At 36.2% G+C, this 27,557-nt stretch overlaps 1 protein-coding gene across 2 annotated transcripts in view; it reads right to left on the bottom strand.

Annotated features, from left to right (window-relative positions):
• Window positions 1–27,557, bottom strand: part of LOC101254928 (uncharacterized) — a 54,215-nt gene that overhangs the window by 6,311 nt on the left and 20,347 nt on the right. The window contains exons 25-44 of one of the 2 annotated variants that reach the window (XM_010327230.4): window positions 27,145–27,492; window positions 26,925–27,056; window positions 23,932–24,045; window positions 23,669–23,853; window positions 23,321–23,429; window positions 21,867–22,010; window positions 21,490–21,786; window positions 20,105–20,752; window positions 19,797–19,991; window positions 14,392–14,495; window positions 12,375–12,664; window positions 12,203–12,284; window positions 11,809–12,123; window positions 10,711–11,563; window positions 7,999–8,162; window positions 7,110–7,266; window positions 6,526–6,795; window positions 4,155–4,352; window positions 2,225–2,267; window positions 55–176 (exon numbers count right to left, since the gene is read on the bottom strand). In XM_010327230.4, coding sequence (XP_010325532.2) covers window positions 55–176; window positions 2,225–2,267; window positions 4,155–4,352; window positions 6,526–6,795; window positions 7,110–7,266; window positions 7,999–8,162; window positions 10,711–11,563; window positions 11,809–12,123; window positions 12,203–12,284; window positions 12,375–12,664; window positions 14,392–14,495; window positions 19,797–19,991; window positions 20,105–20,752; window positions 21,490–21,786; window positions 21,867–22,010; window positions 23,321–23,429; window positions 23,669–23,853; window positions 23,932–24,045; window positions 26,925–27,056; window positions 27,145–27,492 — 4,770 coding nt within the window. The remainder of the gene's footprint in view (window positions 1–54; window positions 177–2,224; window positions 2,268–4,154; window positions 4,353–6,525; window positions 6,796–7,109; window positions 7,267–7,998; window positions 8,163–10,710; window positions 11,564–11,808; window positions 12,124–12,202; window positions 12,285–12,374; window positions 12,665–14,391; window positions 14,496–19,796; window positions 19,992–20,104; window positions 20,753–21,489; window positions 21,787–21,866; window positions 22,011–23,320; window positions 23,430–23,668; window positions 23,854–23,931; window positions 24,046–26,924; window positions 27,057–27,144; window positions 27,493–27,557) is intronic. The other variant, XM_010327231.4, reaches the window with a different exon arrangement.

Genomic DNA, 27,557 nt, shown 5'->3' with positions numbered 1-27,557 from the left:
TCCTATTATGTTTTCAGGAACAATATACAAAGAAGGAAAACAAGAGAAAATCACCGTAGACCCCGAAGAGGACAACTCTAGCCAATTGAATTCAAGTGAACTGTTGTAAGACGCTGGATTCTCTTGGGGTGTAGATATATGGTTCAACGGAGCTAATGAATAACCAACAGTATCACCTGCAAAGAACAGTTCAAATTAAAAATACAGCACCACAGAGTAATCTAATCTGTAGCAAATGGACAACTCTGACGTCTGTTAAGATATAGATACAAATACAAAAAGATAATGGAAATTCTGACAGGCTCTCAACATTTATTTCTTCAAACACACATTGTTTCAATTTCCCGTTCAACTAAAGATTGTAGTTGATGAGAATATCTATATTTATGATTGGATAATGAGCTTACGCTTATGATGAATAAATCTAATCAGAAAGTTATGTCAACAGAAAGGGCCACCTCAGAGGGATGAATGTAACAGAGCTGGTTAAGATACAGGTTTCTACTGCAAATACTCCATTCTTTCACTAGCAGTGCAAGAAAATATAATGTAAAGCCCTGCATGTTCCTATATGCTTGCTTTTTGATCAAGTATAAGATATTAGCAATAAGTTTTTTTTTTTTTAAAAAAAAACATTATACCAATAAGTAGAAAATCTTACAAAAAGATAAGGTTTTCTAAAAAAGATATGCAATCTTCTACACCTACCCGACACTCGTGGGTGCATAAAAGAGGATATAAGGTTAAGAGACTACTTCTCTAGTGTACAAGATCCTTCTCTATTCAATCAAACCCATACACTTTTAAACTCATTTCATGCTTCTAAATGCGCTATTTAATGCTATTATATCTTTGGGGTTGGATATGTTGCTTAAACATAGTGTCGATTGTGAAACAATGATTTGTTTGTTGGGACGAATCAGAAACTAGTGGGCTTGATATAGTAGCATAAAGAGAGGAGTATTGAAGTTAGAAAATGAAAGGAATCACAGTACGCCTTCACTGCAGTGCCGGCGGGATGATTCAGCAATCACGCACACGACCTGTGCACCATAGCATGAAGAGAAATCCTTTCACATGATGCCTGCGCCGTGACACGACTCACGTGACGCACTAGCAATATGAAAATCTAATAGTTGGGATTTCGCCCTATTCTTCCTACACCTAAGCTAGGGAACAATACCTTGAAGATGTTTGACCCTAAATCCTAACCCAACCACCAAAGAGAGGATTATATGTATTATTTGTGTTATATTATGATACCGACACAAATAACACCTGGCTTGATGAATTTGTGATAATGAGGTATGGTAGATTATTCATGGTGGAAATAACCCCTTTGATGGAGGTTAGGGCTATGCCTCGCCTCGAGGTGGTTAAGAGGATTGATTCTCGGTTTGAATCCCAAAGACTTAATTGTTTTAGCGGATGAATAGAGGGAATGTAAATGAGTTAGGGATGATGGGAAAAGGACGAGATATTCACTTCCATGGCATGGGTAATTTATTTATGACCAAACTTACAGAACTAATCAAATAAATGAGGACATGAATATCCCATAAAAGATCGACAAAACCAGGATTTTAGTAGTAGGCGGCATCCCCTCTTAGTTTTGAGTAGGTGGAACCATTCTGTTTTGGTTCTTCTCCATGGGTGATCCAGGAATCTTCCTATCTATCAAGTGCTGATTAAGTGTGGAGGATATAGGTATCCATAATCCATGAGAACATCAAGCTATTCACTTGGGAAATGTATCATGTTACTCACTTACAATCAGTATATGAATGAAGTGGAAGCACTAGAAATTTAATTTGCTATGTACTTTTCGGAAGATAATTGGTAGATGGTTCGTTCAAATGCAGGTTCCAGCAACAAAAGAATCCATACGAGGCCTTTTTTAACATGCGTCGCTAAACGTCTTTATTTAACTTTTATTCAAATATAAGCTGGCTGCAATAAACCAGATTGTGATTCTTCCTGGTAAGAAGATTCGAGAATGTAATAAGACTTTCCAGTTACTGCTTCTTGCCACTACCGTAATAATCTTTTCACAATCATTTCACTCATAATACAAATGTTTTTCTGATTAATCCAATTCAAAAAAGTTTGCCCGTTTCGAGTGAGACCAACAAAGAGAAGATTTCTGGATATATTGGCACTCTAAAATGCATGAGCTATGAAAATAAGGAAGCAGTAAAACGACAAAATGGTAGTTAAGAAATACCTCTTCCCATATCCATTACAACAAGCTCCAGATTGCAGAAATCCTTGATAATAGAAGCATGACAATGAAAATTTTCAAAAAACGATGAGAAAAAGCTTGACATCAAATATATTGCAAGATAAGAAGAAAGCTAAACAATTATTAGTACCCAAAAACATAGTAACAACAACAACAACCCCCGTGAGATCCCACAAAGTGGGGCCTAGGAAGGGTAGAGTGTTCACAGGCCTTACTACTACCTCTCCGAGGTCGAGAAGCTGTTTCTGAAAGACCTTCGTCTCAAGCAAATCCAAGCAGTAATTAAAAGAAAAACATGACAGCTAACAGCAACGTCGTGCAGAGCATGTATGGAAGAAACCGTAACATTAACAACAAGGTGTCGTCACCTAAACACAGTAAACCACAGATGATAATCAAAAACCCAAAACCAAAGCCTGCATGAATATGATAATACTATGACTGACACGGAGATCCACCTAGCCAAAGACGTGACTAGGTTAGTAATAGGAACACCTCGCAACTACCTACCAGCTTTTAACCCTTATTCATGACCTCCATACCTCCTGTCTAAGGTCTTGTCCTCGGTAAGTTGTTGATGTGTTATATGTGTTGGACATAGATGACAGAAAGTAACTAAAATGTAAATATGATTACATCCATCAACAACTATGATTCGTACACGTACATGGAAAATGCTACAACTTTTTCAGAAAAATAGGAGGGCAAAAAGAGCTTTTGGGGGTGGATGGGGGACGAGTGCCCCTTATCCATATTTAGAAAACAAATTATTCATTTACGTGATTCCTTCAAAATTCAGAAATTACCTTCCAGTCTAATGTTTTTTACTATGTTCTTTTGAGATCTAACATAATGGCATGGCCTTATGGGTACAACTTTGCTCTCACCTAAAGCAATGGAAAGAAGATGTATCTTTTTTTATATGCTCTCTCTCTCTCATGGAAACCTCTATCTGATCCTAAGAGAAACCAAGCACACATGCAAGAGAGGGAGGGCAATGTACTAGGCAAGTCAAATAGATTTTCTCCTTCTGTCAGTGATCGGAAAGCCTCATAATAAAACACATTGAGGATCCTAGACTCAGAGAACCATTTAGTGTTGTTATTATATCTCACAGGTGCAACATGATGAACAATTGTATTCACTACGGTCCCACCAATATAATGCATGTTCCACTGACTCCAGAAGCAGACATAAAAATGATGTGTTGGAAGGAAACGCGGATAAAAGGTCACAGTTGTTTGCATACTATGAGCAGTTTATGTTTTGGTGAAAATCATTTTCCATAAGTAAACTCTTAAAAGACTCTATTTCTGCAACAAAGATGGATAAGCATATAAGCAACATGTACACAAAATCAGCAGAACAAAATGGAGTTCTATCCAAGAAGTTTATGTAATTGTCTAAAAAACTTGGAATGTCAGAAGATGATAAAAATATTAATCCACCCCTCCCCCCTATAAAAAGAAAAGAAAGAGAAAAGGAAAAAGAAGTACAAAACCTCTACTCTCAACACCTTCTAAGCTCTTCCATTTCTGTATCATTACAATTCACATTAAGCTCACACATTGTAATGACTCGCTCATTTGTATTTGCTTCTTTTAACCACTTGGGAATTCAAGCTACCGAAAGTATGACTAACCAACTTAATATAAGGATCTTGAGAACCGCAATCGAGTTCCCCATTATGGCCAACAATTCTTGAATCTGAATCCTTGGATGATTCTTAAGTAAAGGATCAATTGATTAAATTTTGAATAAGAGACCACCATAGAGCCACTAAGCATTCTATGAGCAAACAGACATGCAATATATGCAGCAAGTATATTATTTTCAGGAACATGCAATATAATAGTAATATGAATTCATTATGTACATCCTATGAGACTTTGCAGAGGCAGAAAGTACAGACCGGTGAATCAACTTTGAAGAAAAATACTTCATTCCATTTCACTGAGATTATATCAGAAGCTATAGAACCATATGAGCTATTCCCACGAGTTCGTGCACTTTGTTGAATGGATAGAGATGGACAAGGGTGACTCTGATCTGGAGCAAGACGGACTTCTACGGCATACTCATGAGAAGACAAGCCTTCAACCTGTTGGAACTGCATTTCAAAGCCGTCAATGTAAGAAATGGAGGATCATCACTTCATGTATATAGAGGACAATTTGAAAGGAAAGATATGACAGATGTTTTGAGGATAGAAGCACTTCAGTACAGAAGACTAAAATTTGTTATTCTGCTTTTGGTTTACAAAACTGTACTCCAGTGATACAGAATCAATCGTAGATGTCCTAGATAAAATTTTAGTTTGATCTTATTTGTGGCATACTTTATATCTTTTTTCAACTTTGTAAATATGAATTTTCAATACTACCTATGTACTGCTTTGCAAAAAGCTAACCGTTTCAAAAAAAAAAAAGAAAAAAAACAAGCAGCGTCCATGTAAGTTACAAACAACAATAACTAAGAAAACAGGCTTCCAAAGACTTCAGACATAAATTAATCAGCATCTTATAGATGAGCCGAACTTGTTAAAGTTAGCTGGTTCCAACAAAAAGTTATCATGGGAAGGGTATATTATTTTGAGTCGAATAAACTATTGATGGAGGCGGGTTTTTTAATTTCATCCAATAAAAAGTGACACGTAATAAACAATTTATTTTTTTAAAAAAATAAGTGGAGGTTGTTAGTTTCTAGGGTATAAGTGAACCGAAAAGGTGAGTGGAGGGATACTTTTAGCAAAATAGGTTTATGGGAGGTATTTTTAGACCTTTTCCTATAGTTCAGGGGTATTTTTGTCACTTTTCCGAAATTAAATAGAAAAAGAGAATTTAAGGCAGAATCTTATGAAATGATCTTTCATAACCCTAAAAGGAAAGAGGTATTATCTAGCCTATTAGCTCCAAAGAAGAAAGTCCCAATGTTGTCGAAAGTTAAAAGTGCAGGTAAGTGCCAAGATCTGCTAGAGCATTGAGCGGAAAGCAGAACTGGAGTGTGAGTTTCATGAAAAATAAAATAAAATAAACGATAGGACCAAGCATTTACTATCAGAAGAAACTCTAATGAAGTGATATATGATAAATAAATATCATGTTAATCAGGTCCAGAAACCCATCTTTAAGTTTTTGAAAATTTTAGAGACTAGATTTCTAGTATAAAAAACTACAAATTGTTTATAATCACAGAAAAAACACTTCTAATGTTCTGTTAGCATTCAATATATCACTCTGACAACTATTTTTATTGTCTGATGCCACCTTTTTAAACACAGCTCATAAGTGATGAGGTGTATCCCTTTATTCCTACACATCTGCTTTAAGCATCGTTAAACAACATGAAGCACACCATACGGGTTTCGCTTAGCTATAGGGATAAGCATGCCTCAAGTGAAATAAATAACACTGGATACACCCAGAAAACAATATAGGTTACCTCCGCTGCATCTTCTATAATAGAAACACAATAGTTCTCTAGTTTATGTTTATACCAACTAGGGCTTACAAGAACATTAATTCAGATAAGATATTGCTTCAAGGAAAAACTTTTGCAAATGAACTTCCTAGATGAGCCTCAGTTCCAAATGATTCATTCCAACAAATGGCAAAGGATCATGCTAGTCTAGAAAGACAAACCCGTTAGGAAACTATTTACTAATATTTTGGTTCTAAAAGTTTTGGAACTCCCAGGAGAAACAATTCTTATACCACTGAGCAAAGGGAGAAAAGGGGTTGCATTCTGAAGCAGACAGCAGAAGGTTGATACAGTCATGAGTACAACAGAAAAAGAGTACCCCTAACCACATGGTCTTCCCAAATCTTGATCAATGTACCAACAACTGCTCTCACGGAAAGAGGTGCGGGAGAAGGATAAACTTGATATGAATTTGCAAGAACTTGAATGAGTCATCCCTCACCTGTGTTTTCTTATCATTAGATAGAGATTTAGAATCTCCACAACCATTTCCCTGGTAAACGTTTCTAGAAGCAAATCATTTAAACCTTAACTACTACCAGAAGTCAAGAAGATGATTTTATTCATCATGTCTCTCTCTCTCTCTATTAATCTATCTTTGACAAGCTTAAAATATAGCGCAAGTCTCATGACTTAAAAGTAGAAGCAAATGCAGCTCCACAAGTACCTATTGTGAAAAAGCTAGAAATTTTCCTAGTTTCCATGTCCTCCATTAAACACAACAGTCATTTATCAAGGAGCTGATGTATTTTACACAAACCTTTAGTTTTCTATTACCACTGTAAAAGAAACTAGATACATACCTCTGCAGCTGCTATGATTATTGTCACCATTATATTGCCTTTTTTAAAAAGACTTCCTTTCAAGTGTGAATCCAGCATATTCTTCGCAACAGGTACTTTAATTGGTTTGTTATCTCCAGAGGGCATTTTAATTATGCTAGGTAGTCCCCTGATTTCTGTAGCTCTTATGAAAATGTCCTGACCAAGATTATTCTGTGGGATAATGAAGTAATTTCTTCTGTGATGAACATCAATGATGGACCTGCTTCCTCCAATTGGTGAGACTGCATCCTGTCAAATAAAATTAGAAAAATAGGGATACATTACTAACAGTAGAAGGAGGATATAAAAAATACCTGATAAAATATCTCATGAAGAACAGTGAATTGCATATTTTAGTTTGAATAGTTTCTTGAATTACTCAAATGTTTGTGTTAAGTTATTCAGTGGAATCAATCACATGGTAATATCTCATGTATACAACAAGTAACAGCAGGTAGCTGGAGAGAAAAATTTTAGTGCAAGTAATGATCCTTAAACATGGGTGCTCCATACTGAAGAAATTGATACCAGGCTAGAATATTTATCAAAGAAAGAAAATTTGCCTGGTAGGACTCCTTGACATGGCTGAGGTTATTCCAGCTGGCATAGGCCTGAAATATTGTGTTGGCATTAGACACAGATATATTTAAGTTCAAATCCCTTGTAGATGCAAGACGAATCTGGGAAGCTGCACCAGGAGCATGGACATCGTACTGGTACCTGAATATTTAAAAAATCACTCCAGATAATATATCCTCAATCTGAGGTGCTGTCATACATGCTAAACATTTTGCAAAAAAGGAGATTGATATGCTAGGTCAAAAAAATCCCCCCAGCAACTACATCTCTACAATAGAAAATGTAATGAATGTTGAAACCAAAATATAAGTAGACATCTGAAGCAAAGATTGACCATCTAAGAGAAACAAACACAGAATTCTGAATAGGAATGACTCAAATGGTTTGATAGTTCCCATATATATACAACTCATGCTGTAATGGCAAGATAGAAAAAAGTTGCAGATCCAGTTTACAGTTATGATTCAAAATATCAAGGCTGCATGTTTGGGCAAGACAAGAAAGGAAATTAATCTTTGTCAGAAAAGGGAAGCCCGGTGCACAAACCATCCTGCATTCATGCAGGGCCCAGGAAGGACACACCTCAAGGGGTGTAAACTTAATCTCTGTGTACAAAAAAAATTTAAATGATACAATAACTAGCACATAATCAGTAGTTTCATGATCAAGTAATGTATAGATTACATATAAAAATCATGAAGTGGAACAGAACATTTCACACGATGTGTCACGGTAGAGTACCAGGGTCCTAAAAGTTCTAGTTTCCATTACAAGGAAAAAAATTGTAGCTTATACTCATCTTACTAATCAGTAGAACTGTTACAATAATAATGAAAGAAGTAGTGGAAGTCAAAATAGTAAATAAAAAAAAACCTCAATGATCCGTCAACTGGCTCCAAAAGAGGCTCCCAAGAATCATACTTATCATTGTATGATCTAGCAGCCAAAGAAAAGGTCACACTGGAATTCAGATAGTCAGTCCTTTGATGTAAATTGAAAGTTATGCCACTGAAAGACACATTACACAAAGGAACCATCTGCGAATTGAGTAGAACAAAAAGAGATGTGAATTAATAATGGCTATACCCTGTTAATGTAATCCAGAATAACAAATAGCATGCAGAAGCATTAATAATCTGTTTCTTCTGAAAGATCAATAGTGCTAATTTTTTCAATAAAGCACTTCTTTTTAGGTTTGTGAAGAAATTTAATGCTTTAGAATAGTAGTGGAAGATGTCTCTCAGTTTGAAGTTTTCTCCTAAAAAAATTAAGTGCTTTAGATTTTTTTTATGACAAGAATACGCATATAAGAAAGAATTGAGAACTGATAAGCATATCCTTCTTCACAGTTTGACACAAAACACTTCTTAAAAATATTGTCCAATCACAAACTGCTACTCCCGCAAAGAGCTTGTTTAAAAAGCACTTCTGATATGAAGATCTTAACAAAATAAACTGATTTTCACAGCTTGAACAGACATGTACAAGTAGTAGAAATTGGAAACTCATTTACATGCTACTACATCAAAGGTGATACATGTATTCTCGATATTACAACAAGGAGATGCCAATATATGAGAACCATCTAGTAAATAATAATACAAGTAGAACAGAAAAGGTTTTGCAGGTTACATGCACCAATAACTTTGGAAGGCGATCAACTACAACAGCCATCCATCTTGTAAGGAGATTGTTATGGATCAGTATAGGGACGGGAAGAGACTTACATGTGGTGTTTATAGACCTAGAGAAGGCATATGATAAAGACCCTAGGGAGGTCGAGATGTTTGGAAGCGAGAAGTGTACTTGTGGCTTATATTAGGGTAATTAAGGGCATGTCAGAGCCAAGACACGGTTAGAACACAGATGATCAGAAAACTTTCCGGTCATGATGGGGTTATACAAGGGATCAGCCCTTAGCCTATTATAATTTGTCATAGCGATGGACGAATTGACACAGCATATTCAAGGGATTACGCGCGAGGCGAAGGTGGAAGTGAAAATCGATGTACAAGCACACATAAGGAAGTTTCAAATACCTTGGGTCCATATTCCAAGGAGACGGGGAGACAGATGATGATGTCTCCAATCGTATTGGAGTGGATGGGTGAAATGTAGGCTTGCATTTGCAGTACTGTGCGATATGCATGTGTCGCTAAGGGTAAGTTCTGCGGAGGGGTGGTTAGACCAACCATTATTATTGAATAGGCTGAAATGATGGCCAGTCAAGAGCACCTTCTATGAGTGTAGCAAAGATGAAAATATTCGGATGGATGTATAGGCATACTAGGAAAGATGCTTAAGGATGACATGAAAAAAACAAGGTTGGAATGGTTCAAGCATGTGAAGGGAGATGCATGGATGCACCAGTAAAGAGGTGTGAGAGATCAGCTATATCAAGAGTTGAAAGATAGAGGTAGGTCGAAGAAGAACTAGGAGACATGATAAAACTGGATATGGCACAGCTTTAGCATGTTGAGGACATGATCTTAGATTGGACAGGTGTGGAGATTGAGGATAAGGGTAGAAGGTTAGTAGATAGTCGAGTGTTGTTGCCCTTTAGATGGAAGAGATAAGGGCTTGACCCTTCTTCTAGAAGCCATATCAGAGCTTGTTTGGATTAACTTATAACGTATAGTCGAGCGGTGTTGCCCTTTAGATGAGAGAGATAAAGTCTAGACCCATCTTCTTGTAGCCATATTAGAGCCTGTTTGGACTGATTTATAACGTACGGCTTATAAGCATAAGCTCCTAAAGAGGGGGAAGCAAGACATAGAAGAAGTGGTAGAGAATAATCCCACATTGTATCTGGCGGACTATATTGAGGGAGAGGAATGGAAGAAACTTTGAAGATAGATTCAACAACATTCAGAAAATCAAAGAGAGCTGCATAGCAACTTTCTACTTTTGGTGTAAAGAACATTGCATAGAAAATGCTGAACAATTAGTAGATAGTTTAGGATTCTGCAATTAGTCTCTTGTTTTAGCTTGCTACTACCTTTTTGGAGGTCTCCAGCGTACCTTAATGCTGAGGCATACAACATTACTAGTTTAAAAAAAAAAAAAAACATAAGCTCCTAAAAAGACTTCTGGTTTATTTTTATTATTTGTGTAAAAAGGAAATGCTTAGAAACACCTTTTTCATCTTACCCAACCACTACAAAGTGCTTAAGAGCTATTTTGCCTGAAAACACCTACAATCCAAGCAGGCTCTTACTAGTAGTAATTAGTGATTGTGTAATATCTTCAGCATCTAAAATAAGGTGTTCTACTATTTGTTGCTTCATTTTCTTGATATTTTGCTCACATATTTTTCTTGCAACCCAGCTTCAAATAACTTCTCGTTTGAGTCGAGGGTCCATCAAAAACAGTGTCTCAACCCCACAAAGGTAGGGGTAAGGTCGACTTACATTCTACCCTCCGTGGACCCCACCTGTGAGACTACATTGGATATGTCACTGTTGTTCTATAACCTAGTAGAAGAATTTTCAAACAATTGCAATTTGTTCTATAAATAATACAACTAATTTAACCAATTTGGTGTGCAGCAGACACTAAAGCTACCGAAAAGCATAAATTTATTACCAAGCCACCATAATCATCAAAAAGGGCTGCAGAGAATGTTCTGATTTCTGCATCAACCACCATATCCTCTAAACCGTTAGCCATATCTCGATCAGCAAGCTTTAAAGCAAGCCTCTTTGGAGGTTTCTTGAAACCACTGCGAACAATGAAAGGTCCCAACTCATCTCCAATAACCCACAAACTAAATGGCTCCCTCGTGAATTTTGCATCAGATGTATCCCAAATGCTTTGTTCAGAAAACTGATCGCTAGCAACCATATCACTGCGGATGCATCTTAAGGAACCAAAATCAGATTGATTTGGTGCTCCTTTGCAGGCTATACAACCCAAGGATACAAAGCCTGGAGGAGGCTGGGGCATCCAAAAAGATATACTATCAACTGATCTATGTTTCTTTATCTGTCCCACAAGCGTAAAATCTGAAGGGGCTTTGTATAACTCATCAGAAGCCTGAAGTACAATGCAAGTATTTGGAGACTCATACCCTTGAACTGCAATATCACCAAAATATACCATCCCTTGAGGAATAATAGGGCGCCATATAGATAATTTCTTTCTAGATCCAGAACCTTGATTCCACCAAATTAGCCTAAATGTAGCATTGGCTTCAAGCCTGCGACGAGAGTTTACTGTAGATGACCTCTCTGATTGAACTGCGTGATTTTGACCAGACGAAACCCCAGTTTCTGAGCTCTTTGATGTTTCAGAAAAATCTCTGGGAAGCCCAAAGAAAATATGCCGAAGATCATATGCTCTGCTGCACAACTTCAAAGTAGTCGGCTCTGAAGGCAGGAAGGTACCAACAGAATTATCCACACGCCAGAATGCCAATTTGGAAGATCTGGTATCAAGACTAAGAACAGATTAGAATAAATTCTACATTGAACTGAAAAGCATGCATAGTGATATTGGTAAGAGCATTACAGATCGGTAAAATATGTACAAGTATGCAAAACTAATGAGTCATATGATTTGACTTGAATGCCATTTAGAAGAAATGAGTAAGATGAAAATAAATTTGCTTTATCACTTTTATACTAGTTCCAGTACCAATGATTCCATGAATCAGAAAGAAAACAAATAAATAACTTCACATACCGATTCATCATGCCAATATTAACACAATCTCTCAAATCACATGGTGAAACTAAAGAAGCTAAGATGCACCAGGCAGACGATATTGGAGGTTCCATACTTCCAGGAGAGACAACACAGCCCACTGCAACATAACCTTTCGGTGCTATAGGGAACCAAATAGAACAAGTGCCATCTTCTTTAGATAAAAACGTGGTTGACCCCAATTCACCATCCTTGTAAGCGGATGAGGGCCATATAAGCATGAAAGACTCAGGCCTCTTTACTCTGACAAAGCTAGTATTCAGAGCAATGACTCCTTTTGTGGGTGGTTTGTCACTGTTGAACTAGAGCAATTAGTATCACAGGCAAATTTGTAAAGGTAATAGAGAGAAGGAATCTGGGGAAATTTACTAACATTGGTGTCAGATAGTCTCCAATTGTTCCATAACCAGGCGGAGCTCGAGCTCTCCAGAAAGCATATATTTGGTTACACGGACCTGTGATGAAACAATCAACATTATTCATCAGTTTAGACCTCTCTTTAACACAAGGGGAAAAAAATTACTCTTGCATGCACTAGTTCATACTTTTGATACTCCCAACTTTGTCAAACTCGGAGCACACCACAGTCATTTTCTTTGATGTGGTCCTCAAAAATGCTAAGATATCATCCTCAACTGCCAAAAACAGTCTTAAGATGCTGAACGAAAAGTTCATAAAAATATCGGAGACAGCCAACTGTATATTTGACTTTCCAGAAGCATTAGAGAACTTCACAGAGGTATCGAAAGGTTCCACTATTCTGACTCCATTGCTCTCCATAGTCAATCCAAGGACATTTGCATTCACGTCAAATGTATCACCTTTTAGAACAATCCTGGAAAGATCACAGCCAAGTTTGTTACATAATACCTTTTAAGAGAAAGCTGAGCAACAGACAACCAGGTGTCCTCAAATTACAGTTAGTGTCAAAACTATAGATAGAAAAGATATACTGATTAATTGTTTATTTATGAATACAAGACACCATTTATATCTATTAACCAAAATACATATGATATTTGTCTAATATAAGATTGTATCTTACTTAAGAATGTGAGTGATTGTCGCCAAACTCTAGCATTCTAAACTAACACACAACGATGATAACAACAACTACTACAACGCCTCAATTCCAACACTAAAACTTGAAACTAAAGGTAATATTAAGAAAACGTGGAAGCAAAGCTTTGTAATTATCCCCTACATACAGCGGGGATATTTTTTATTTCAACATTGCATTGCACTAGAGCTCGAGATAAATTCATTGATCATTCCAGTAAAACCTTTATAAATTAATATAGGCGGGACCATGAAATATTATTATTTCGTAGAGATATTATTTATTAGATAAATTAATATTTATTAATTTAAAAAGTGTTTCAACACCGAAAAAATTGCTCAGTGATGAAATCTCAAAGAATTTGAAAGAACCCACTCAAGGTCATGATTAATGATCTCGATTATCGCAATAAAATGGACGTTAATAACCTATTCGACGGATGGAAATGTCACATGTTCAGAGGTCTGAAGCTTTGAACAAATTGTGAATATCATTGGAAAATCAATATTGATGATAAAGTTGAAGATGATAAAATACCTTTGATACCGGTTACATGTAAGGAAACACTTGCATCTAGAATTCTTCACAATTTTATGGAGCAATAGGAAAAGATAATACCGAAACTTTTGGATACAATAAGAAAAGTTAGCGATAAACTTCAACTAGATTTGAATTTTAACAAAAAAAAAGGACATAATACAATCATATTTCACTAAATTTTCTTAGATATAATTGTACTTTTTACATAATTATTAATTTATAATATTAATGGGACCATATATTTATAGAGGAGTCTTCTGAAGGATGGTGCGGGAATAAAATGTTATAGCAAGCGAATTGAAAGATTTTTAGTTGATTTATAATTTACAGCTGGATGCATAAATTCTTTCATATAAGCTAGTAAACTACACAGGATAAGTAACGCATTACCAAAACTTGCTTTGATCATCACAGTAACACAGGAAAGAAGAACGGATGGATTGGTCCGATTTCATGTGTCATACCAAAAAAGAAAAACTGGGAGAACAGCAAATCATTCAAAATACTATGGTGTTGTCAAGTATCTCCATTAAGCATTCTTAATCCGAATCAACAGCATAATCAAAAACTAAAGAGAACTTACTGGACGGACCTTTGTCATCATCTTATTGACACTAGAAGCTTACACCATCAAAATTCCTCAAAACTAATGGAGAGAACCATTTTAGAAACAAATTCAACAAACATAGAGTCAATGCTCTAACCAATCGACATATCATCAGAGAAATCGTCAATAGACAAATATAAACAATGTTCTAGAGGAAAAGGAAAGGTTGTGTTATTTCCTCCTCAATAGGCCTACTGAACCAACTAGCATGTCCCAAGACAGCTGATAAGAGGACTTCCATATGCAACTTGGAAGTTCCATGAGATCAGGTTGCAATATGAAAAAGATTCAATTCCCAACAGATAAAAGTAACAACAAAAATGACACACTATAATGGTCAGTAGAAAGAACTGACCTGCAGAATGCATCCAACTGTGTGTGCAATAATTTGTTCGAAAGAGCAGCAGACTCTCCCACACTTCTTGATGTATTATAGAAGGTAAGCTCTGGACCAATAGCCTGTATTGAGTTCTCATAAAATGTTATGAAAATACAAGTAGCAAGTTTAAATTTCTATAAAATAACTACTGTGAATTCAATATACCACAGATCATTAAAATAAGTTTGGACGGGATGAAAAGTTGGAGAGATGGAAATGATACAGGATCTTCATGGTCATTTCCACCACTTGGCAAGGAAATGAAGGACAAGGGATAGTTAAAGTGAACAGGTTCAGTAACTGTTTGCGACAGTTTTCCTGTCGCTATGAAGTTACACATAAACATGGAAACGTACCACTTTACTTCCCCTCAAGTTGAATCAAAAAGACCGGATCTACATGATCAACTCAAACTACACGAAACAAATCAAGGGGGTTTCTCCCTTTAAGCAATCCTCTCTCCATTGTAGAATCAAATATAGTGCTCACAAACTTCACATGCTAAAACAAATATACACAGCAAGACATATATATAGATAATAGAGCCAAATTACTATCCAGATTGTAGAGATTCAAAGGATTAAAGAAAAATCCCCAATGATATAAATGGCAGCATTTCTCTCAATTATATAAAAATTGGGAGGAGAAGAAAAAAGTGTGACAAAAAGTTGCTTAAAAGATGTTTTGGGAGTAGAAAAAGAAACCAGATCTGAGAAGACTGTATTTTTGGTTCTAAGAATCCTAGTATAGATAACATTTTTGTCTAGAAGGCTTTGATGATTCGTATTGTAGTCAAGATCTTTTAGAATCAGAATTTCCCAACACATTTTGAGATATTTATCTCCGAACTGCTTGTGTTGAGAGGACACATGAATCTGAAACTAAGGTCCCTCATGAGATTATCGACCGTCATTCAGCCATTCCTACATACTGGAAGGCCTAAATACAAACGCTAATTTAAAAAGAGACAAAAGGGTTACATGAACACTAGAGAGCTTTTGGATTGTAGACCATGGTGTGTATCACAATTTAATCATAGACCAGAAGAGTGAGCTTTTGGATTGTAGAGACTAAGGTAAGGTGAAAGACTTATGCAGTTATGCTTACTGTTAGAATAAAAATAAATAAGTATATACGTTCCTACATAGAACAGGAATAAGAATAGAAATAGGAACAAGAATAGAGATAGGAATCCTAGTTGGAAAAGGATTCCAATGTACTCTCTGTAGATAGGGTCTCAATGTAACAATTTAGATACACAATTCAATAATACTTTTTCCATATATTTGTAACATGGTATAAGTGCATTGATGAGAAACTTCAAGCCACCGTGTCAAATTCCGACGACGATGGTTGGGACTGTTTGTGTCATCTTTCGTTCTGAAGGAGTTGTACGAAAGACAACACCATCACGAGGCTCGGGGAAGCTCAGACGACCAAACCCTAGTTAAATCCACCGGAAAGCAACCCCTCACGCGCTCTCCCGCGTCGCTTGAAGGTGGAAGTCCGACGAGATCTGGGTCACGCACAGGCGCATGAGTGTTGCTCTAATTATTTGTTTTCGAGTTGTTTTCTTCTGTTGGGGTCGTCCATTGTTGGGGTCTTCCAGTATTTCCGATTAGAACCCATTTAGTTTTCTCCAGATCCATCTCCGTAATTAGGGTTTCAGGGATTTTAAGGCAGTTTTTGAAATTAGCGGCGAAATCAAAATTTTCAGCAGATTCCGGCAGCTTCCAAAATTTTCAGACCAGTTTCCGGCAGTTTCCAGCGAGTTTCTTACTATTTTCAAGTCAAATTTTGAAAAATGTTTTTCTGTGTGATGTTTTTGGCTCCAAAAATATGGGGCTCGAAAGTTCAAGCGTTATAATCACTTTAGAACCATTAATGGGAAGTTCAAACTATTTAGCTCACTAGTTGAGTTGTGGTGCAAGGGTCAAGGTGTTCAAGATCTCTTAACAAACAATGTTTGCGTGGTAGATGAAAAGACAAAGTCTAATGACCAAGGTGCAAAAGCCAAAGCACAATGGGAGAAAGTGGATGCCCAATCATGTAGTCTTCTATGGCGCTCTATTCATTCTAAGTTGATGCACTTGTTTTGTCCATTCCAGACATGTTATATATTGGGAAAAGGCACGTGCCTTACACACTAATCGACATATCTCGATTCAATGATGTGACATCTCGGATGACCAACGTAAGGAAATAAGAATCCGATATGTCTGCTTACTTAGGACAAGTACAGACAGTCAAGGAGGAATTGATATGTTGATGCCTATTACTACAAATGTGGAAAAGCAACAAGAGCAAAGGTAAGACATTGTTTCTAATTCTTACACTTGCTAGACTACCTAATGACCATAACTCTATGCATGACCAGATTCTAGACAGTCCTACGGTTCCCTAAATTAATGAATTATTCTCCCGTCTAACTTCGTCTTATTGCACCTCCCAGTCACAAAGGAGTTTTATCACCCATAGTTGACTAATCTATTCTTGCATCTCAAACCATGGAAAAGCGTACATACCGGTCTATGGAGAATCGGTGAGAGAGAGGGCATTTTGGGAAACCTCGATCCAAGTGTAGTCATTGTTATAAACCTGGACACACTCGTGACCTGTGCTATGTTTTGCATGGTCCACCATCCAGTTATGATCCTATTGTTCTAAAGAAACATAATGAGCTCCTTCGAAATTGTGCAAGTAAACAGACATCTCCACAATAGCATATGGTGCTTAACCTAATCAACTATCCAATAATGCTCAAATTGTTTGCACAGCTTGATGTTATGTTGCGGGTAATTCTTTTGCTTGTGTGACAAAGTCTAGTACTCTTGAATCATGGGCCATGGACTGAGGGCTTCAAGTCTATATTTCATGTAGTATTGAGGGTCGTCCAAAGTCTATTCTTTGATTAGTTCATTCAGATATTTGGGGCCCTAGTAGAGTTAGTTTAACCTTAGGATTTCATTATTTTGTTGGTTCCATCAGTGATTATTCAAGATGCACTTAGGTTTTATTAATGAAAGATCATTCTGAATTATTTTCTATATTCAAAATTTTCTTTGCTGAAATACAAAATCGATTTGGTGTTTCTATTCGTACTCTTCGTAATGATAATGCCTTAGAATATTATCCTCTATCCTCCCAATTTTAAGAGTTCATGACTTACCAAGGCATTATTCACCAGACTACTTATGCATACGGGGTGTAGCAGAAAGGAATAATAGGCATCTTATTCAGACTACTCGTACTATATTCAGACTACTCGTACTATTCTCCTTGAATCCCATGTTCCGTTGCGTTTTTGGGGAGATGCAATTCTTACATCTTGTTATTCAATAAATAAAATGTCCTCATCTTTTATTCAAGGTCCACATTCCATACTGTTTCCTCAGTCACATCTCTATTATATCCCCCCTCGTGTCTTTGAGAGCACATGATTTGTTCATAACTTAGCCCACGAAAAGATAAATTAGCCCCTCGTATCCTCAAATGTGTCTTTCTTGGTTACTCTCAAATTCAAAAAAGATATCGTTGTTATTCACATGATCTTCATCAATACCTTATATCTGCTGATGTTACATTTTTTGAGTGTCAGTCTTACTACACATCTTCTGTTCATCTTGATGTATCTATGGTCTTACCCATACCTCAGGTTACCTGTACCAACCTTTGAAGAATCTACAGGTACTTCTACATCTCGAGTTGTAATGTCACCACTCCTAACTTTTCATCGGCATCCGCATCATCCCAAGTCCCAGACAATTCATGTCACGCGCTAGACCCTACTCCTAATGCGGACTTGCCTACTCCTAGCCAAATACGTAGGTCAGACTATCATTTGAAATAGTCTCCTAGAGCTTGGTTTGGGAATTTCAGCACAGTAAATCAGCAGTTTCGCATGACTCGTAGTGGAGCTGATCACTCTGTGTTTTATCGACATTCTGCACCAAATCGGTGTACATATTTGATTGCTTATGTTGATGATATTATTATTACTGTCATTATCAAGATGGTACCACCAAATTGAAACATCTCTTTAAGCACTTCCAAACTAAAGACCTTGGCAGATTGAAGTCTTCTATAGGTATTGAGGTTGCTTAGTCTAGATCAGGTTTTGTTATTTCTCAATGCAAGTATGCCTTAGAAATTCTTGAGGAGACAGGAATGATGGAATGTAGACCTATTGACACTCCTATGGATCCAAATGTTAAACTCCTTCCAGGACAGTGGAGCCACTTAGTAATCCTGAAAGGTGTAGGCGCGGCTCTTTGTGAAGTTGAATTATCTCCTAGACCAGACATCTCTTTTGTTGCGAGTGTTGTAAGTCGGTTAATGACTTCCCCTTCGATAGTCAATGGGAAGCAGATGTTCATATCCTGCGATATATAAAGTCCACTCCTAGTAAAGGACTATTCTATGATGATCAAAGTCATGAGCATATCACACATATAAAGACGTTGATTGGGAAAGATCACCCTCTATAGACGTTCGACATCCGAATATTGTGTTTTAGCAAAAGGTAATTTAGTGTTGTTGAAGAGTAAGAAACATACTATGGTTGCTCGATCTAGTGCACAATCGGAATATCGAGCAATAGCGGCACAACTTGTGAACTAGTTTGGATCAAGCAACTGGGAGAACTAAAGTTTGGCGAAACTGATCAAATGAAACTTGGGTGTGATAATCAAGTAGCTCTTCATATCGCATCAAATCCAGTATTTCATAAAGGACCGAGCACATTAAGATTGACTGTCACTTTTTCAGAGAAAAATACTCACGAGAGATATTATTACGATATTCTTGAACTCAAATGATTAGCTTGCAGTTACAGATATCTTCACCAAGTCCCTCACAGATCCTCATATTAATTACATCTCTAACAACCTAGGTACATATAAATTCTATGCACTAGCTTGAGGGGGAGTGTTTGAATAGAAATAAGTGAATATGTTCCTACTTAGAAATACGAATAGAAATAGGAATAGGAATAAGAATAGGAACAGGAATTCTAGTTGAAAAAGGATTCCAATGTAGTGTATATAAATAGAGATACACAATTCAATAATACTTTTCCCATATATTTCTCACATACATTTGTTAAAAGGCCATACATGAACCATTTTAGTGTGTTGCTTTGGAAGGAAAATCTTTTACTGATATTAATGCTAACTCATATACACAGTGTAACCGCAAAAAGTGGGGTCCGGGGAGGGTAAGTGTATGCTGACCCTACTAGTAACCCCCCCCCCCTCCTTGGAGGTAGAGAGTTTGTTTTCGATACCCCTGGCTCGAGGAAAAACAGTTCAAAGCATTTTGACCAATGCAATAACGGAAATGTAGAAGCCAATGAAAAACTAAAAAGTAAGAAAATATCTTACCTTCAGCTCAAATATCAATTCTGTAGATCTGCTGACATTAGGATTTTGTGATGGCACAGCATCCACAGTCTCTCCAGAATCATCCTCCAATGGTCCTACACATGAAGCTTCATCAAGGAGGACTTCATCATCCTCTGAAGCAGAATAGCTGCTATTGGATCCAAGTAAAATGCATGAATCCAAATATTTTCCATTCTGAACCACAAGAGAAAAAGAAAATCAACTTAGCCATTCCATCGCCATCAAAACAATAGAGCTTTATAATTAATATTTGTATAATAAGTGAATTATGTGTCTAGAGGACATACCTTGATCTTAACATTCCTAAATTGCAACTTCTTTCCACTTCCAACGTAAATTATAGCCTCTTCACTCGGAGAAGAGAGATTTTTTCCTTTCCTATCTTGCAAAAACAAAATTCCACCTTTGCCATCATATATGAAAAGGTCATACCTTTCATCATCGGCAACCAAAGGTCTCTGAGGAGAGAGTGAGAGTTCCGGAGAAGGCTGGTTAAAAACTGAATCGTTAAGAATAACAGCATCTACAGTATGAGAACTTCCATCATCATCATTTGCCAGCATACTTCGAACATTTGGTACAAAAAACTCCACAACAGCAAGCAAAAAATCAAGTGCAACTAGAAGTTGTGGCCTTTGAATGAAGAGAGAAAACGATGTCAAATTTTCATTGAATCTTGCATCAAGAATAACCATTGCAGGTACAAGTTTCATGTCCTCGTCACTAATAGTATTGAAGGTCGTGCCAGCATATGCACCAGCATCAGACACTAATTGTGAAGGATTATACCCAATTGTTTCCGGCTTCCGAATTGCCAACCTGAGTTCCTGTGCTATACCTTCACGATTATCCATCACGGTGAAATCTTCAAGTGTTGAAGACAAAAAGCCTTCTCCCACTGTATTGGATTTGTAGAGAAGCCACAGACCACTTACCTTGAAAACAAAAATAAGATTTGGATTCAGAATTTGGCATGCATAAAATAAAAGAGTCGTTTGGTTGGGAACAAGTTATCCCAAACTTCGCAAACAAACAAGACAACAAAATTTCATCACTACCATTTTTTTATTCCAGGACTATTCATTTTTATCCCTCACAAAAAAAGACCCCTAAAAGATAAATGAAAACAATGATAAAACATAATTGGAATATAATCAATAATGATGAAGTGCCAAATTTATGGTTTAAAAAGAGAAAATTCAAAATAGATATCGAGTCATCACAGTGTGTATACAACTATCCAAGGCATTACGCTTCATGCATATTTGTTTGAGACCAATTCATCAATAAGTGAGAAAATACATTTTTCACAAAAGGTGATATGCAACATCATGCCCAACTATTTGTATTGTAGCATCTGCCTCTGATCAAATTTACTTTTGTTCATCAGACAAAAATGGCACACAAAGATCAAACATGGAATAAGACCATTTCCCTCACTATGTCTTCAATGAAAATGCATTTGAAATTTAGCAAATTTTGTTCCCCGATATGTTTCCATTATATCATCTATCTGACAACTATTGACCCAAGAAACATCAGAGAACAATGTTCTTTTCATTTCACAGAATCAAAATTTAACGAACTGGAATAGCAAGAAGATAAATGTACAATTTGAAAGGTAATAATATTTTTTTCAAAAGCTAAATAAAGGAGCCTCAAACTGAGTTACCTGCATCGTTGCAAGCGATGCATCCCTTGTCAATCCATAGTGAAGGCCAAGCTCAACCAGATTAATAGCAATAGAAACCTTGGTTACAATCCACTTATCTTTATCTTTATCTTCAGCTTCAGATTTAACAACATCAGAATTTCTCACTGACAAATGTTGTGGCTTGTCAGCTGAAGGTGATGAGGAGTCATCTATCAGAGGCGGCACAACATTAGGAGTCTCTGAAAGATTTTCTTGCGCGCATTCTGCAATTATCTCATACTCCTTGCTTGATAGAGCAGCTTTTAATTCTTCAATCTGAAATTTTCAGACACCGTGAAGATAGGGAAAACTTGATCTCCAAAACAACAGTCAGATAACTTTTTGTATTAAAGTACCTTGATAGCAACTTCAACACTAGGAATTTGATGTAATAGGTCCCGCAGTGATCGCAGTATAACAATTGAAACTCCATTGACGTCTTGGATGATACTTTCACCCAATTCAGAGCCAGCACCCACATTTAAATTGATATCTTCGACCTAAAGGAAGGTATATTTGAGACATGTTCTCAGTTGATCTACGTATTGGAGAAACTTCAAGAAAGGGACAATTAAATAGTAGACTACTGTAGTATCTGTCTGTAGTACCATTAAGCTTATAAAGCAAGCCCACCAAATTCACAATCTACAGTATTCTACAAATTCCCTACTTAAAGGATTCTCTTTGAACAAATCGCAAAACCTTTTCAAATGTTACAACATGCATTAATTGAGCTTCAAACGGTTTTTTTGATTGGTAATATGCAAATTCTGTTTCATGCAAAAGCATGTAAATCTGAAGGCAAAAATGAGATTTTGAGCCTGTTTGGCTCAGCTTAAAAGCTGGTCAAACTGACTTAAAAGCTGGTTTTTGACTTATTTAGCTGTTTGGCAATACTTAAAATAACTTATTTTAAGTTAAAAAAAACTTATTTTAAGCCAAAAGTTAAAAGCTGGGGTAGGGGTGCTTTTTTTTTTTAGCTTATAAGCTATTTTAAGTTGACCACATTTTTACCTTTTTGCCCTTAATATTTTTATACAATCTCCAAATTACCCACATAACCCTAACATCTCTTTCTTCCATTTTTCCCTTTTCACGTATAGATGATAGACAATTATTATTACTAATGAATGAAAATAAAAAAAATCTTAAATCTTTCAAGTGATCTATTCAAATTATATATTATTAAAATGTAAAATAAGTTGCACATATAACTTAAATAAAAATTTATATTCCTCTTATAAATAATTTGTAATAATAAAGAAATATGTGAATGATAGACAATTATTATTACCTATTAATGAAACTAAAATAAAATCTTAAATCGTTCTTTGATCTATTCAAATTATATATCTTTAAAATCTATAATAAGTTTATACTCCTCTTATAAATAATTTGTGATGAGAAAGAAATATGTGAATGATAGCAAAATATAATTATTTATGGCTGTAAAATATAAATTAATTAACTTTTATTATGTTAATAGCTTTTAAGTGTATTTCGGACATTTTGATTTAAAAAGTTGTTTATCAGCACTTATTTGCCAAACACATCAACAACTTTTTTTTTTAACTTCAGCACTTTTATCCAAACGCATAACTGCTTATTTTAAAAATAAGTTTCAGCACTTTCAAAAGTACTTTTTTAAAGCTGTTTTTATTAAGCCCATCCAAACGGGCCCTTTATTGAGTTAAACTACTTAATTCTCATTCTATGTCTAATTTCCAAATCAGTCTAAGAAAATTGTGTTATTAGCAACTAGCATCTCCATAAAAAACTTTACAAACAGAGATAAACATAAGGATCTTACAGATATAGTTAATATTTCCCGGTGTACAGCATTCATATCACTTTTGCTACCACAAATCCACTGAAACTTGTTTTGGACAGTGATGTGAACAACATCAAGCTTCAAATAACTGCAAGAGGAAACTATGAGATCAGCTGTGATTATTTGATTATTTGTCACACAAATATTACGAAAGGTCCTTTCATAAATGTTTAATCCACATATCAACGCGATACAGAGACATGGATATCAACATGAAGATACACCAAAAATTGGCAGCAAATTAAAATTCTAAATTAGACAACTGGTGGCGGCTGCATATTTTAACAGAAGTGACTCGAAAGCATCACCAAAGAATTGTAAACTCACTCAAGGCTATCAGTCCTTCGAGGCATTAATATTATCGGCTTTCTTAGAGAAAGATCCAACTTGAAAGCAGGCGATCCTTCAACCTCACCTCTTGTAAACCACTTCTCTGAGTTTGTAACTTGATCTGTTATTCTGACAACATCATTGGAACTGTTTGGAACAAGACCCATGAAGTAACTGACAATCTACAGGAAAATCAAAATATATCATGACAATATTTATAACACAGGAATAGCCACATAGAAAATCTGAAGCTTTACTACCTCTTGAATAAAGCGATTCAAATAAACAATCCTCACTTCGGACAGCTGTCCTATAAGGCTGTAATCATAACCCATATAGTCTTCATCATCAACATTGAATGAACAAAACTCCAGCTGCAACCCACAAACACGGTGACCAGTTAGTTTCGGGAAAATAAATACACACCTCTACAGAAGTGTATCGAATGACAAACCAAAAGAATAGATACAAAATCAAGAACAAAGCAAATTTGTGGCCAGAAGCCAACATTTTTCAAACAGCTTGTTGTTTTTTTTCTATATCACTATATCTGTTGCATGAAATAATTCAAGGAACAGTAAGTTTAATCTCCGCCAAAATAGTTCAATGAAAGAACCGGTAGATGCTCTAGATCAGAAGTCTGAACTGGCAGAAGTCTGCACAAATTAATGTCCACTCCTTTATTGATATTAAAAATAAGGGAGAGTGAGGCGGTTGGTGTAACTCAACAAATCCTGTATTTTTTGTGCTTCAAAGGTGTGTAAAAAGCACCAAAGGTATGTTCAGAGTTAAACCACAAATTATAGTAAAGAAAGACACGTGATAAAGCCAAAAATTAAGCTATAAAAGATGCAAGGGAAAAAAAACTGACAATATAAATAAAATTTAGAAGTAGAGGAATTTAAAAATCCATAATCAAATGAAATGAAGTAAAAACTAATGTTAATCAAGTTTAAAACACCTTAGATCAAAATGTTTTTTTTAATTAAAATTCAATGCCTAGTTTTTTTTTCTGCAGTAGACTATTATATTTCCCAATCTTGAATTTGAATTTGAATTACTACATAGTCATCCATGAACTTAACAAATTATGAATAAATTTTCCATTTACAATGATTTATTCACAGAAAGAATTTCTGTACTATCTTTGTTGTTTAGTGCCTTCCACCAGGTTTTTGTTGAAGTGCATGCCTTAGATCTTAGCACCTTCATCCGAAACACCCAACTTGTGTTGTGCCTTACTTCCAAACTTCATTGCAAGTTGGCCACGCCTTTGGCAACACCCTACAGTTCAATTTTATGTGAACCATTTCTTTAATAGTCCGTTCCACAAAGAACTGCACCTTTCTATATTTGAAAATAATCTAATATTATAATTGTCATTAACCTTAATGACATGCCTTTATACCAAAGTAACATATTTAAGACCACAAGTTCCAAAAGTCAGTCTCTCTCTTAATCTCCATGCCTAATCAAACACCTGCATAAATTGAAAGACAGGAAGTAACCAAGACGACCTCCTTTTCCTGTTAGAAGCCACTTAGTTGTATCAGAAAACATTCACTCATGCTTGTCGATTCCATCTCTCCACCAAATGTTCACTCTTACAACGTTACCACCACCTACATTTGTACTAATACTGTTTTTTCATAGTAGGATGAAGCATGTAGCTATTGATTTCCATTTTGTTCGTGAACAAGTTCAACAAAAGACACTTGAGGCTTGTCACCTTCACTTCATTGGTCAAGTTGCTGCCTTCCTCACCAAGCCTCTTCCGCGTACAGCTTTTCTGCGCCATTTTCAGAAGTTTGAGGCTTGCTCCAGTCACCCCCAACTTGCGGTGGCATATTAACAGATAATACATGTTATACCCTTTCAGTTTAGGAGTTTGTTATTAGCTTCCTATTAAAGCTATCTGATGGTTCAATAATACGTGGTTAATCATTTGTATTATTTAGGATTTCCGATAGTTTCCTGTATTCTAGGTTTTCTGCTGCTTTGTACCTTATCAGATTAGTATTTTCAGTTTTGTATCTGCTCTATAAAGAGCATGTTATACGTGATACAATCATCTTTTTCTTTTACATCCAAACCTTTAGAATACCATGACCGACCTTTGAGGCAGTTGAGCATCATATCACTTGAATGGGTTAAATTTGTCGACTTAAAGAATTTAATCTACGTCTCGAACATTTTGTTAAGTTAGTATGGTCATGATACGTTGTTGAGTATCATTGGAGCGACTGACACAACTTTCAGCCAAACTAGAGCGACTTTGAGGCATGTCAAACTTTAAGCTTCTTGTGTGCTTTCAAATCAACTCATGCTTTGAAAATACAATTTAAAATGAGATTCCATGCATGTGTAAATCAAGTTTGCATGGTTTGCTCCATGATTAGGACTTAAATGATGAAAATGTCCAAGTCTTGACCTTCATGATAGTTTCTAATGCTTTTATGCAAATCTTGTGCTATGGTGCGACACACCCGATTATTTAAATGACTTCCTTGATATGTTTGGTTTAAATCATTCTTGGCATGCTTTAGTTGATGATGTTATATTTCATTTTCGTCTATGAAAAGAAATTGACCAGCTGATAGAGAAAAGGAGAGATTACTGTGTCTACTGAAAGCTTCATATGCACAACTCACAAAAATCCCTATCCCTAATTGGAGAGATTATCGTGTCCCACCTCGGAAGATGAAACCGTCTCCCCGACAAAGTAACATTAACAAGAACGGTGACAAAATAATCAGAAGTAATGAAAGAATTCCACTCAATGTGCCCAATTATTTTTAAAAAAATTGGTGGTGTCAGGGTATGCTTCTGCACAACTCGACTATTCCTTCAGGTACATATCATCTCCCACCAAACCAGATACTGGGTAACTCTGCCTACAAAGGATTTAGACCAATTGTAAAAAAATCACCTAGTGTTACTGTTTTTGTCTCTACTGGAATAAGAATCTAGGTCTCCAAGGATTGCATCCACTCATTGGCTACTAGGCCACACCCTGGGTGAAAGGATATTAAAAATTTTCTTTTATATAAAGGTTGCTTGAGTATCAAACCAGAAAGGTGCACACCAACTATTTTGATCATACCTGCGGGAGTAACTAGGCAAATTGGATGTTAGAACTTCATTACTACTATAGGCATAGCCAATAAAGACAGCAGTCATGACAACATCAATCAATGATAGTAACAGCAGCAATAGCTAGAAAAACCACCACACCAGCTATAGAATGAATTACCTCAACAAAAGAACTACCACCAGGATTCCTCATATCACAAGCCCAGAAATAAAGGTGACTGCTAGAAAGGCTGTCATCACTAATTCTCAGATTTCCAAGAGATGCCTTTATTGTAAAAGAAGATGGAAACACCTGGCCAAGAAGAAAACAAGATTGAAAATTCACACTCACATCATAAATAGCACAATGGAAAAAATCAAAATTGATAGAAACAACAGACCTTGATATCAGTAAGAAAATTGTCCTGAGACAAGGTAGCAAGCTTAGATCCACCCTCTTTCATCAGCAAAATCTGGGCGCGGGCCATGTTCAATGTCACACCAAATATAATCCTAGACTTCCCCTTCCCAAGCAAACCCTTCACTGCAGGCACATCAATTGTTTCAAATAACTGAGAATCAACCACATTTTCCTTGGGATTATCATGCTGTGTAATGGCTGATGAAGAAGTGTCACTGAAAGACTCAGGGATATCTTCGCCCACATTAATGGCATTTACAAATTCCATTACTGCCAGTATTGTTGGTCTACGACAAAAAAAAGACAAGGTAGCAAGTGTGACAACTACCTGTAATAACCAACAAGCAACTAAGTTAGAAATCGTTTAGTGTAATTAAGCAGACAGATTTAATC

Source organism: Solanum lycopersicum, chromosome 8, assembly GCF_036512215.1.
Source record: "Solanum lycopersicum chromosome 8, SLM_r2.1".
Lineage (NCBI taxonomy): Eukaryota > Viridiplantae > Streptophyta > Magnoliopsida > Solanales > Solanaceae > Solanum > Solanum lycopersicum.
This window is presented reverse-complemented; position numbering and strand designations above follow the sequence as displayed.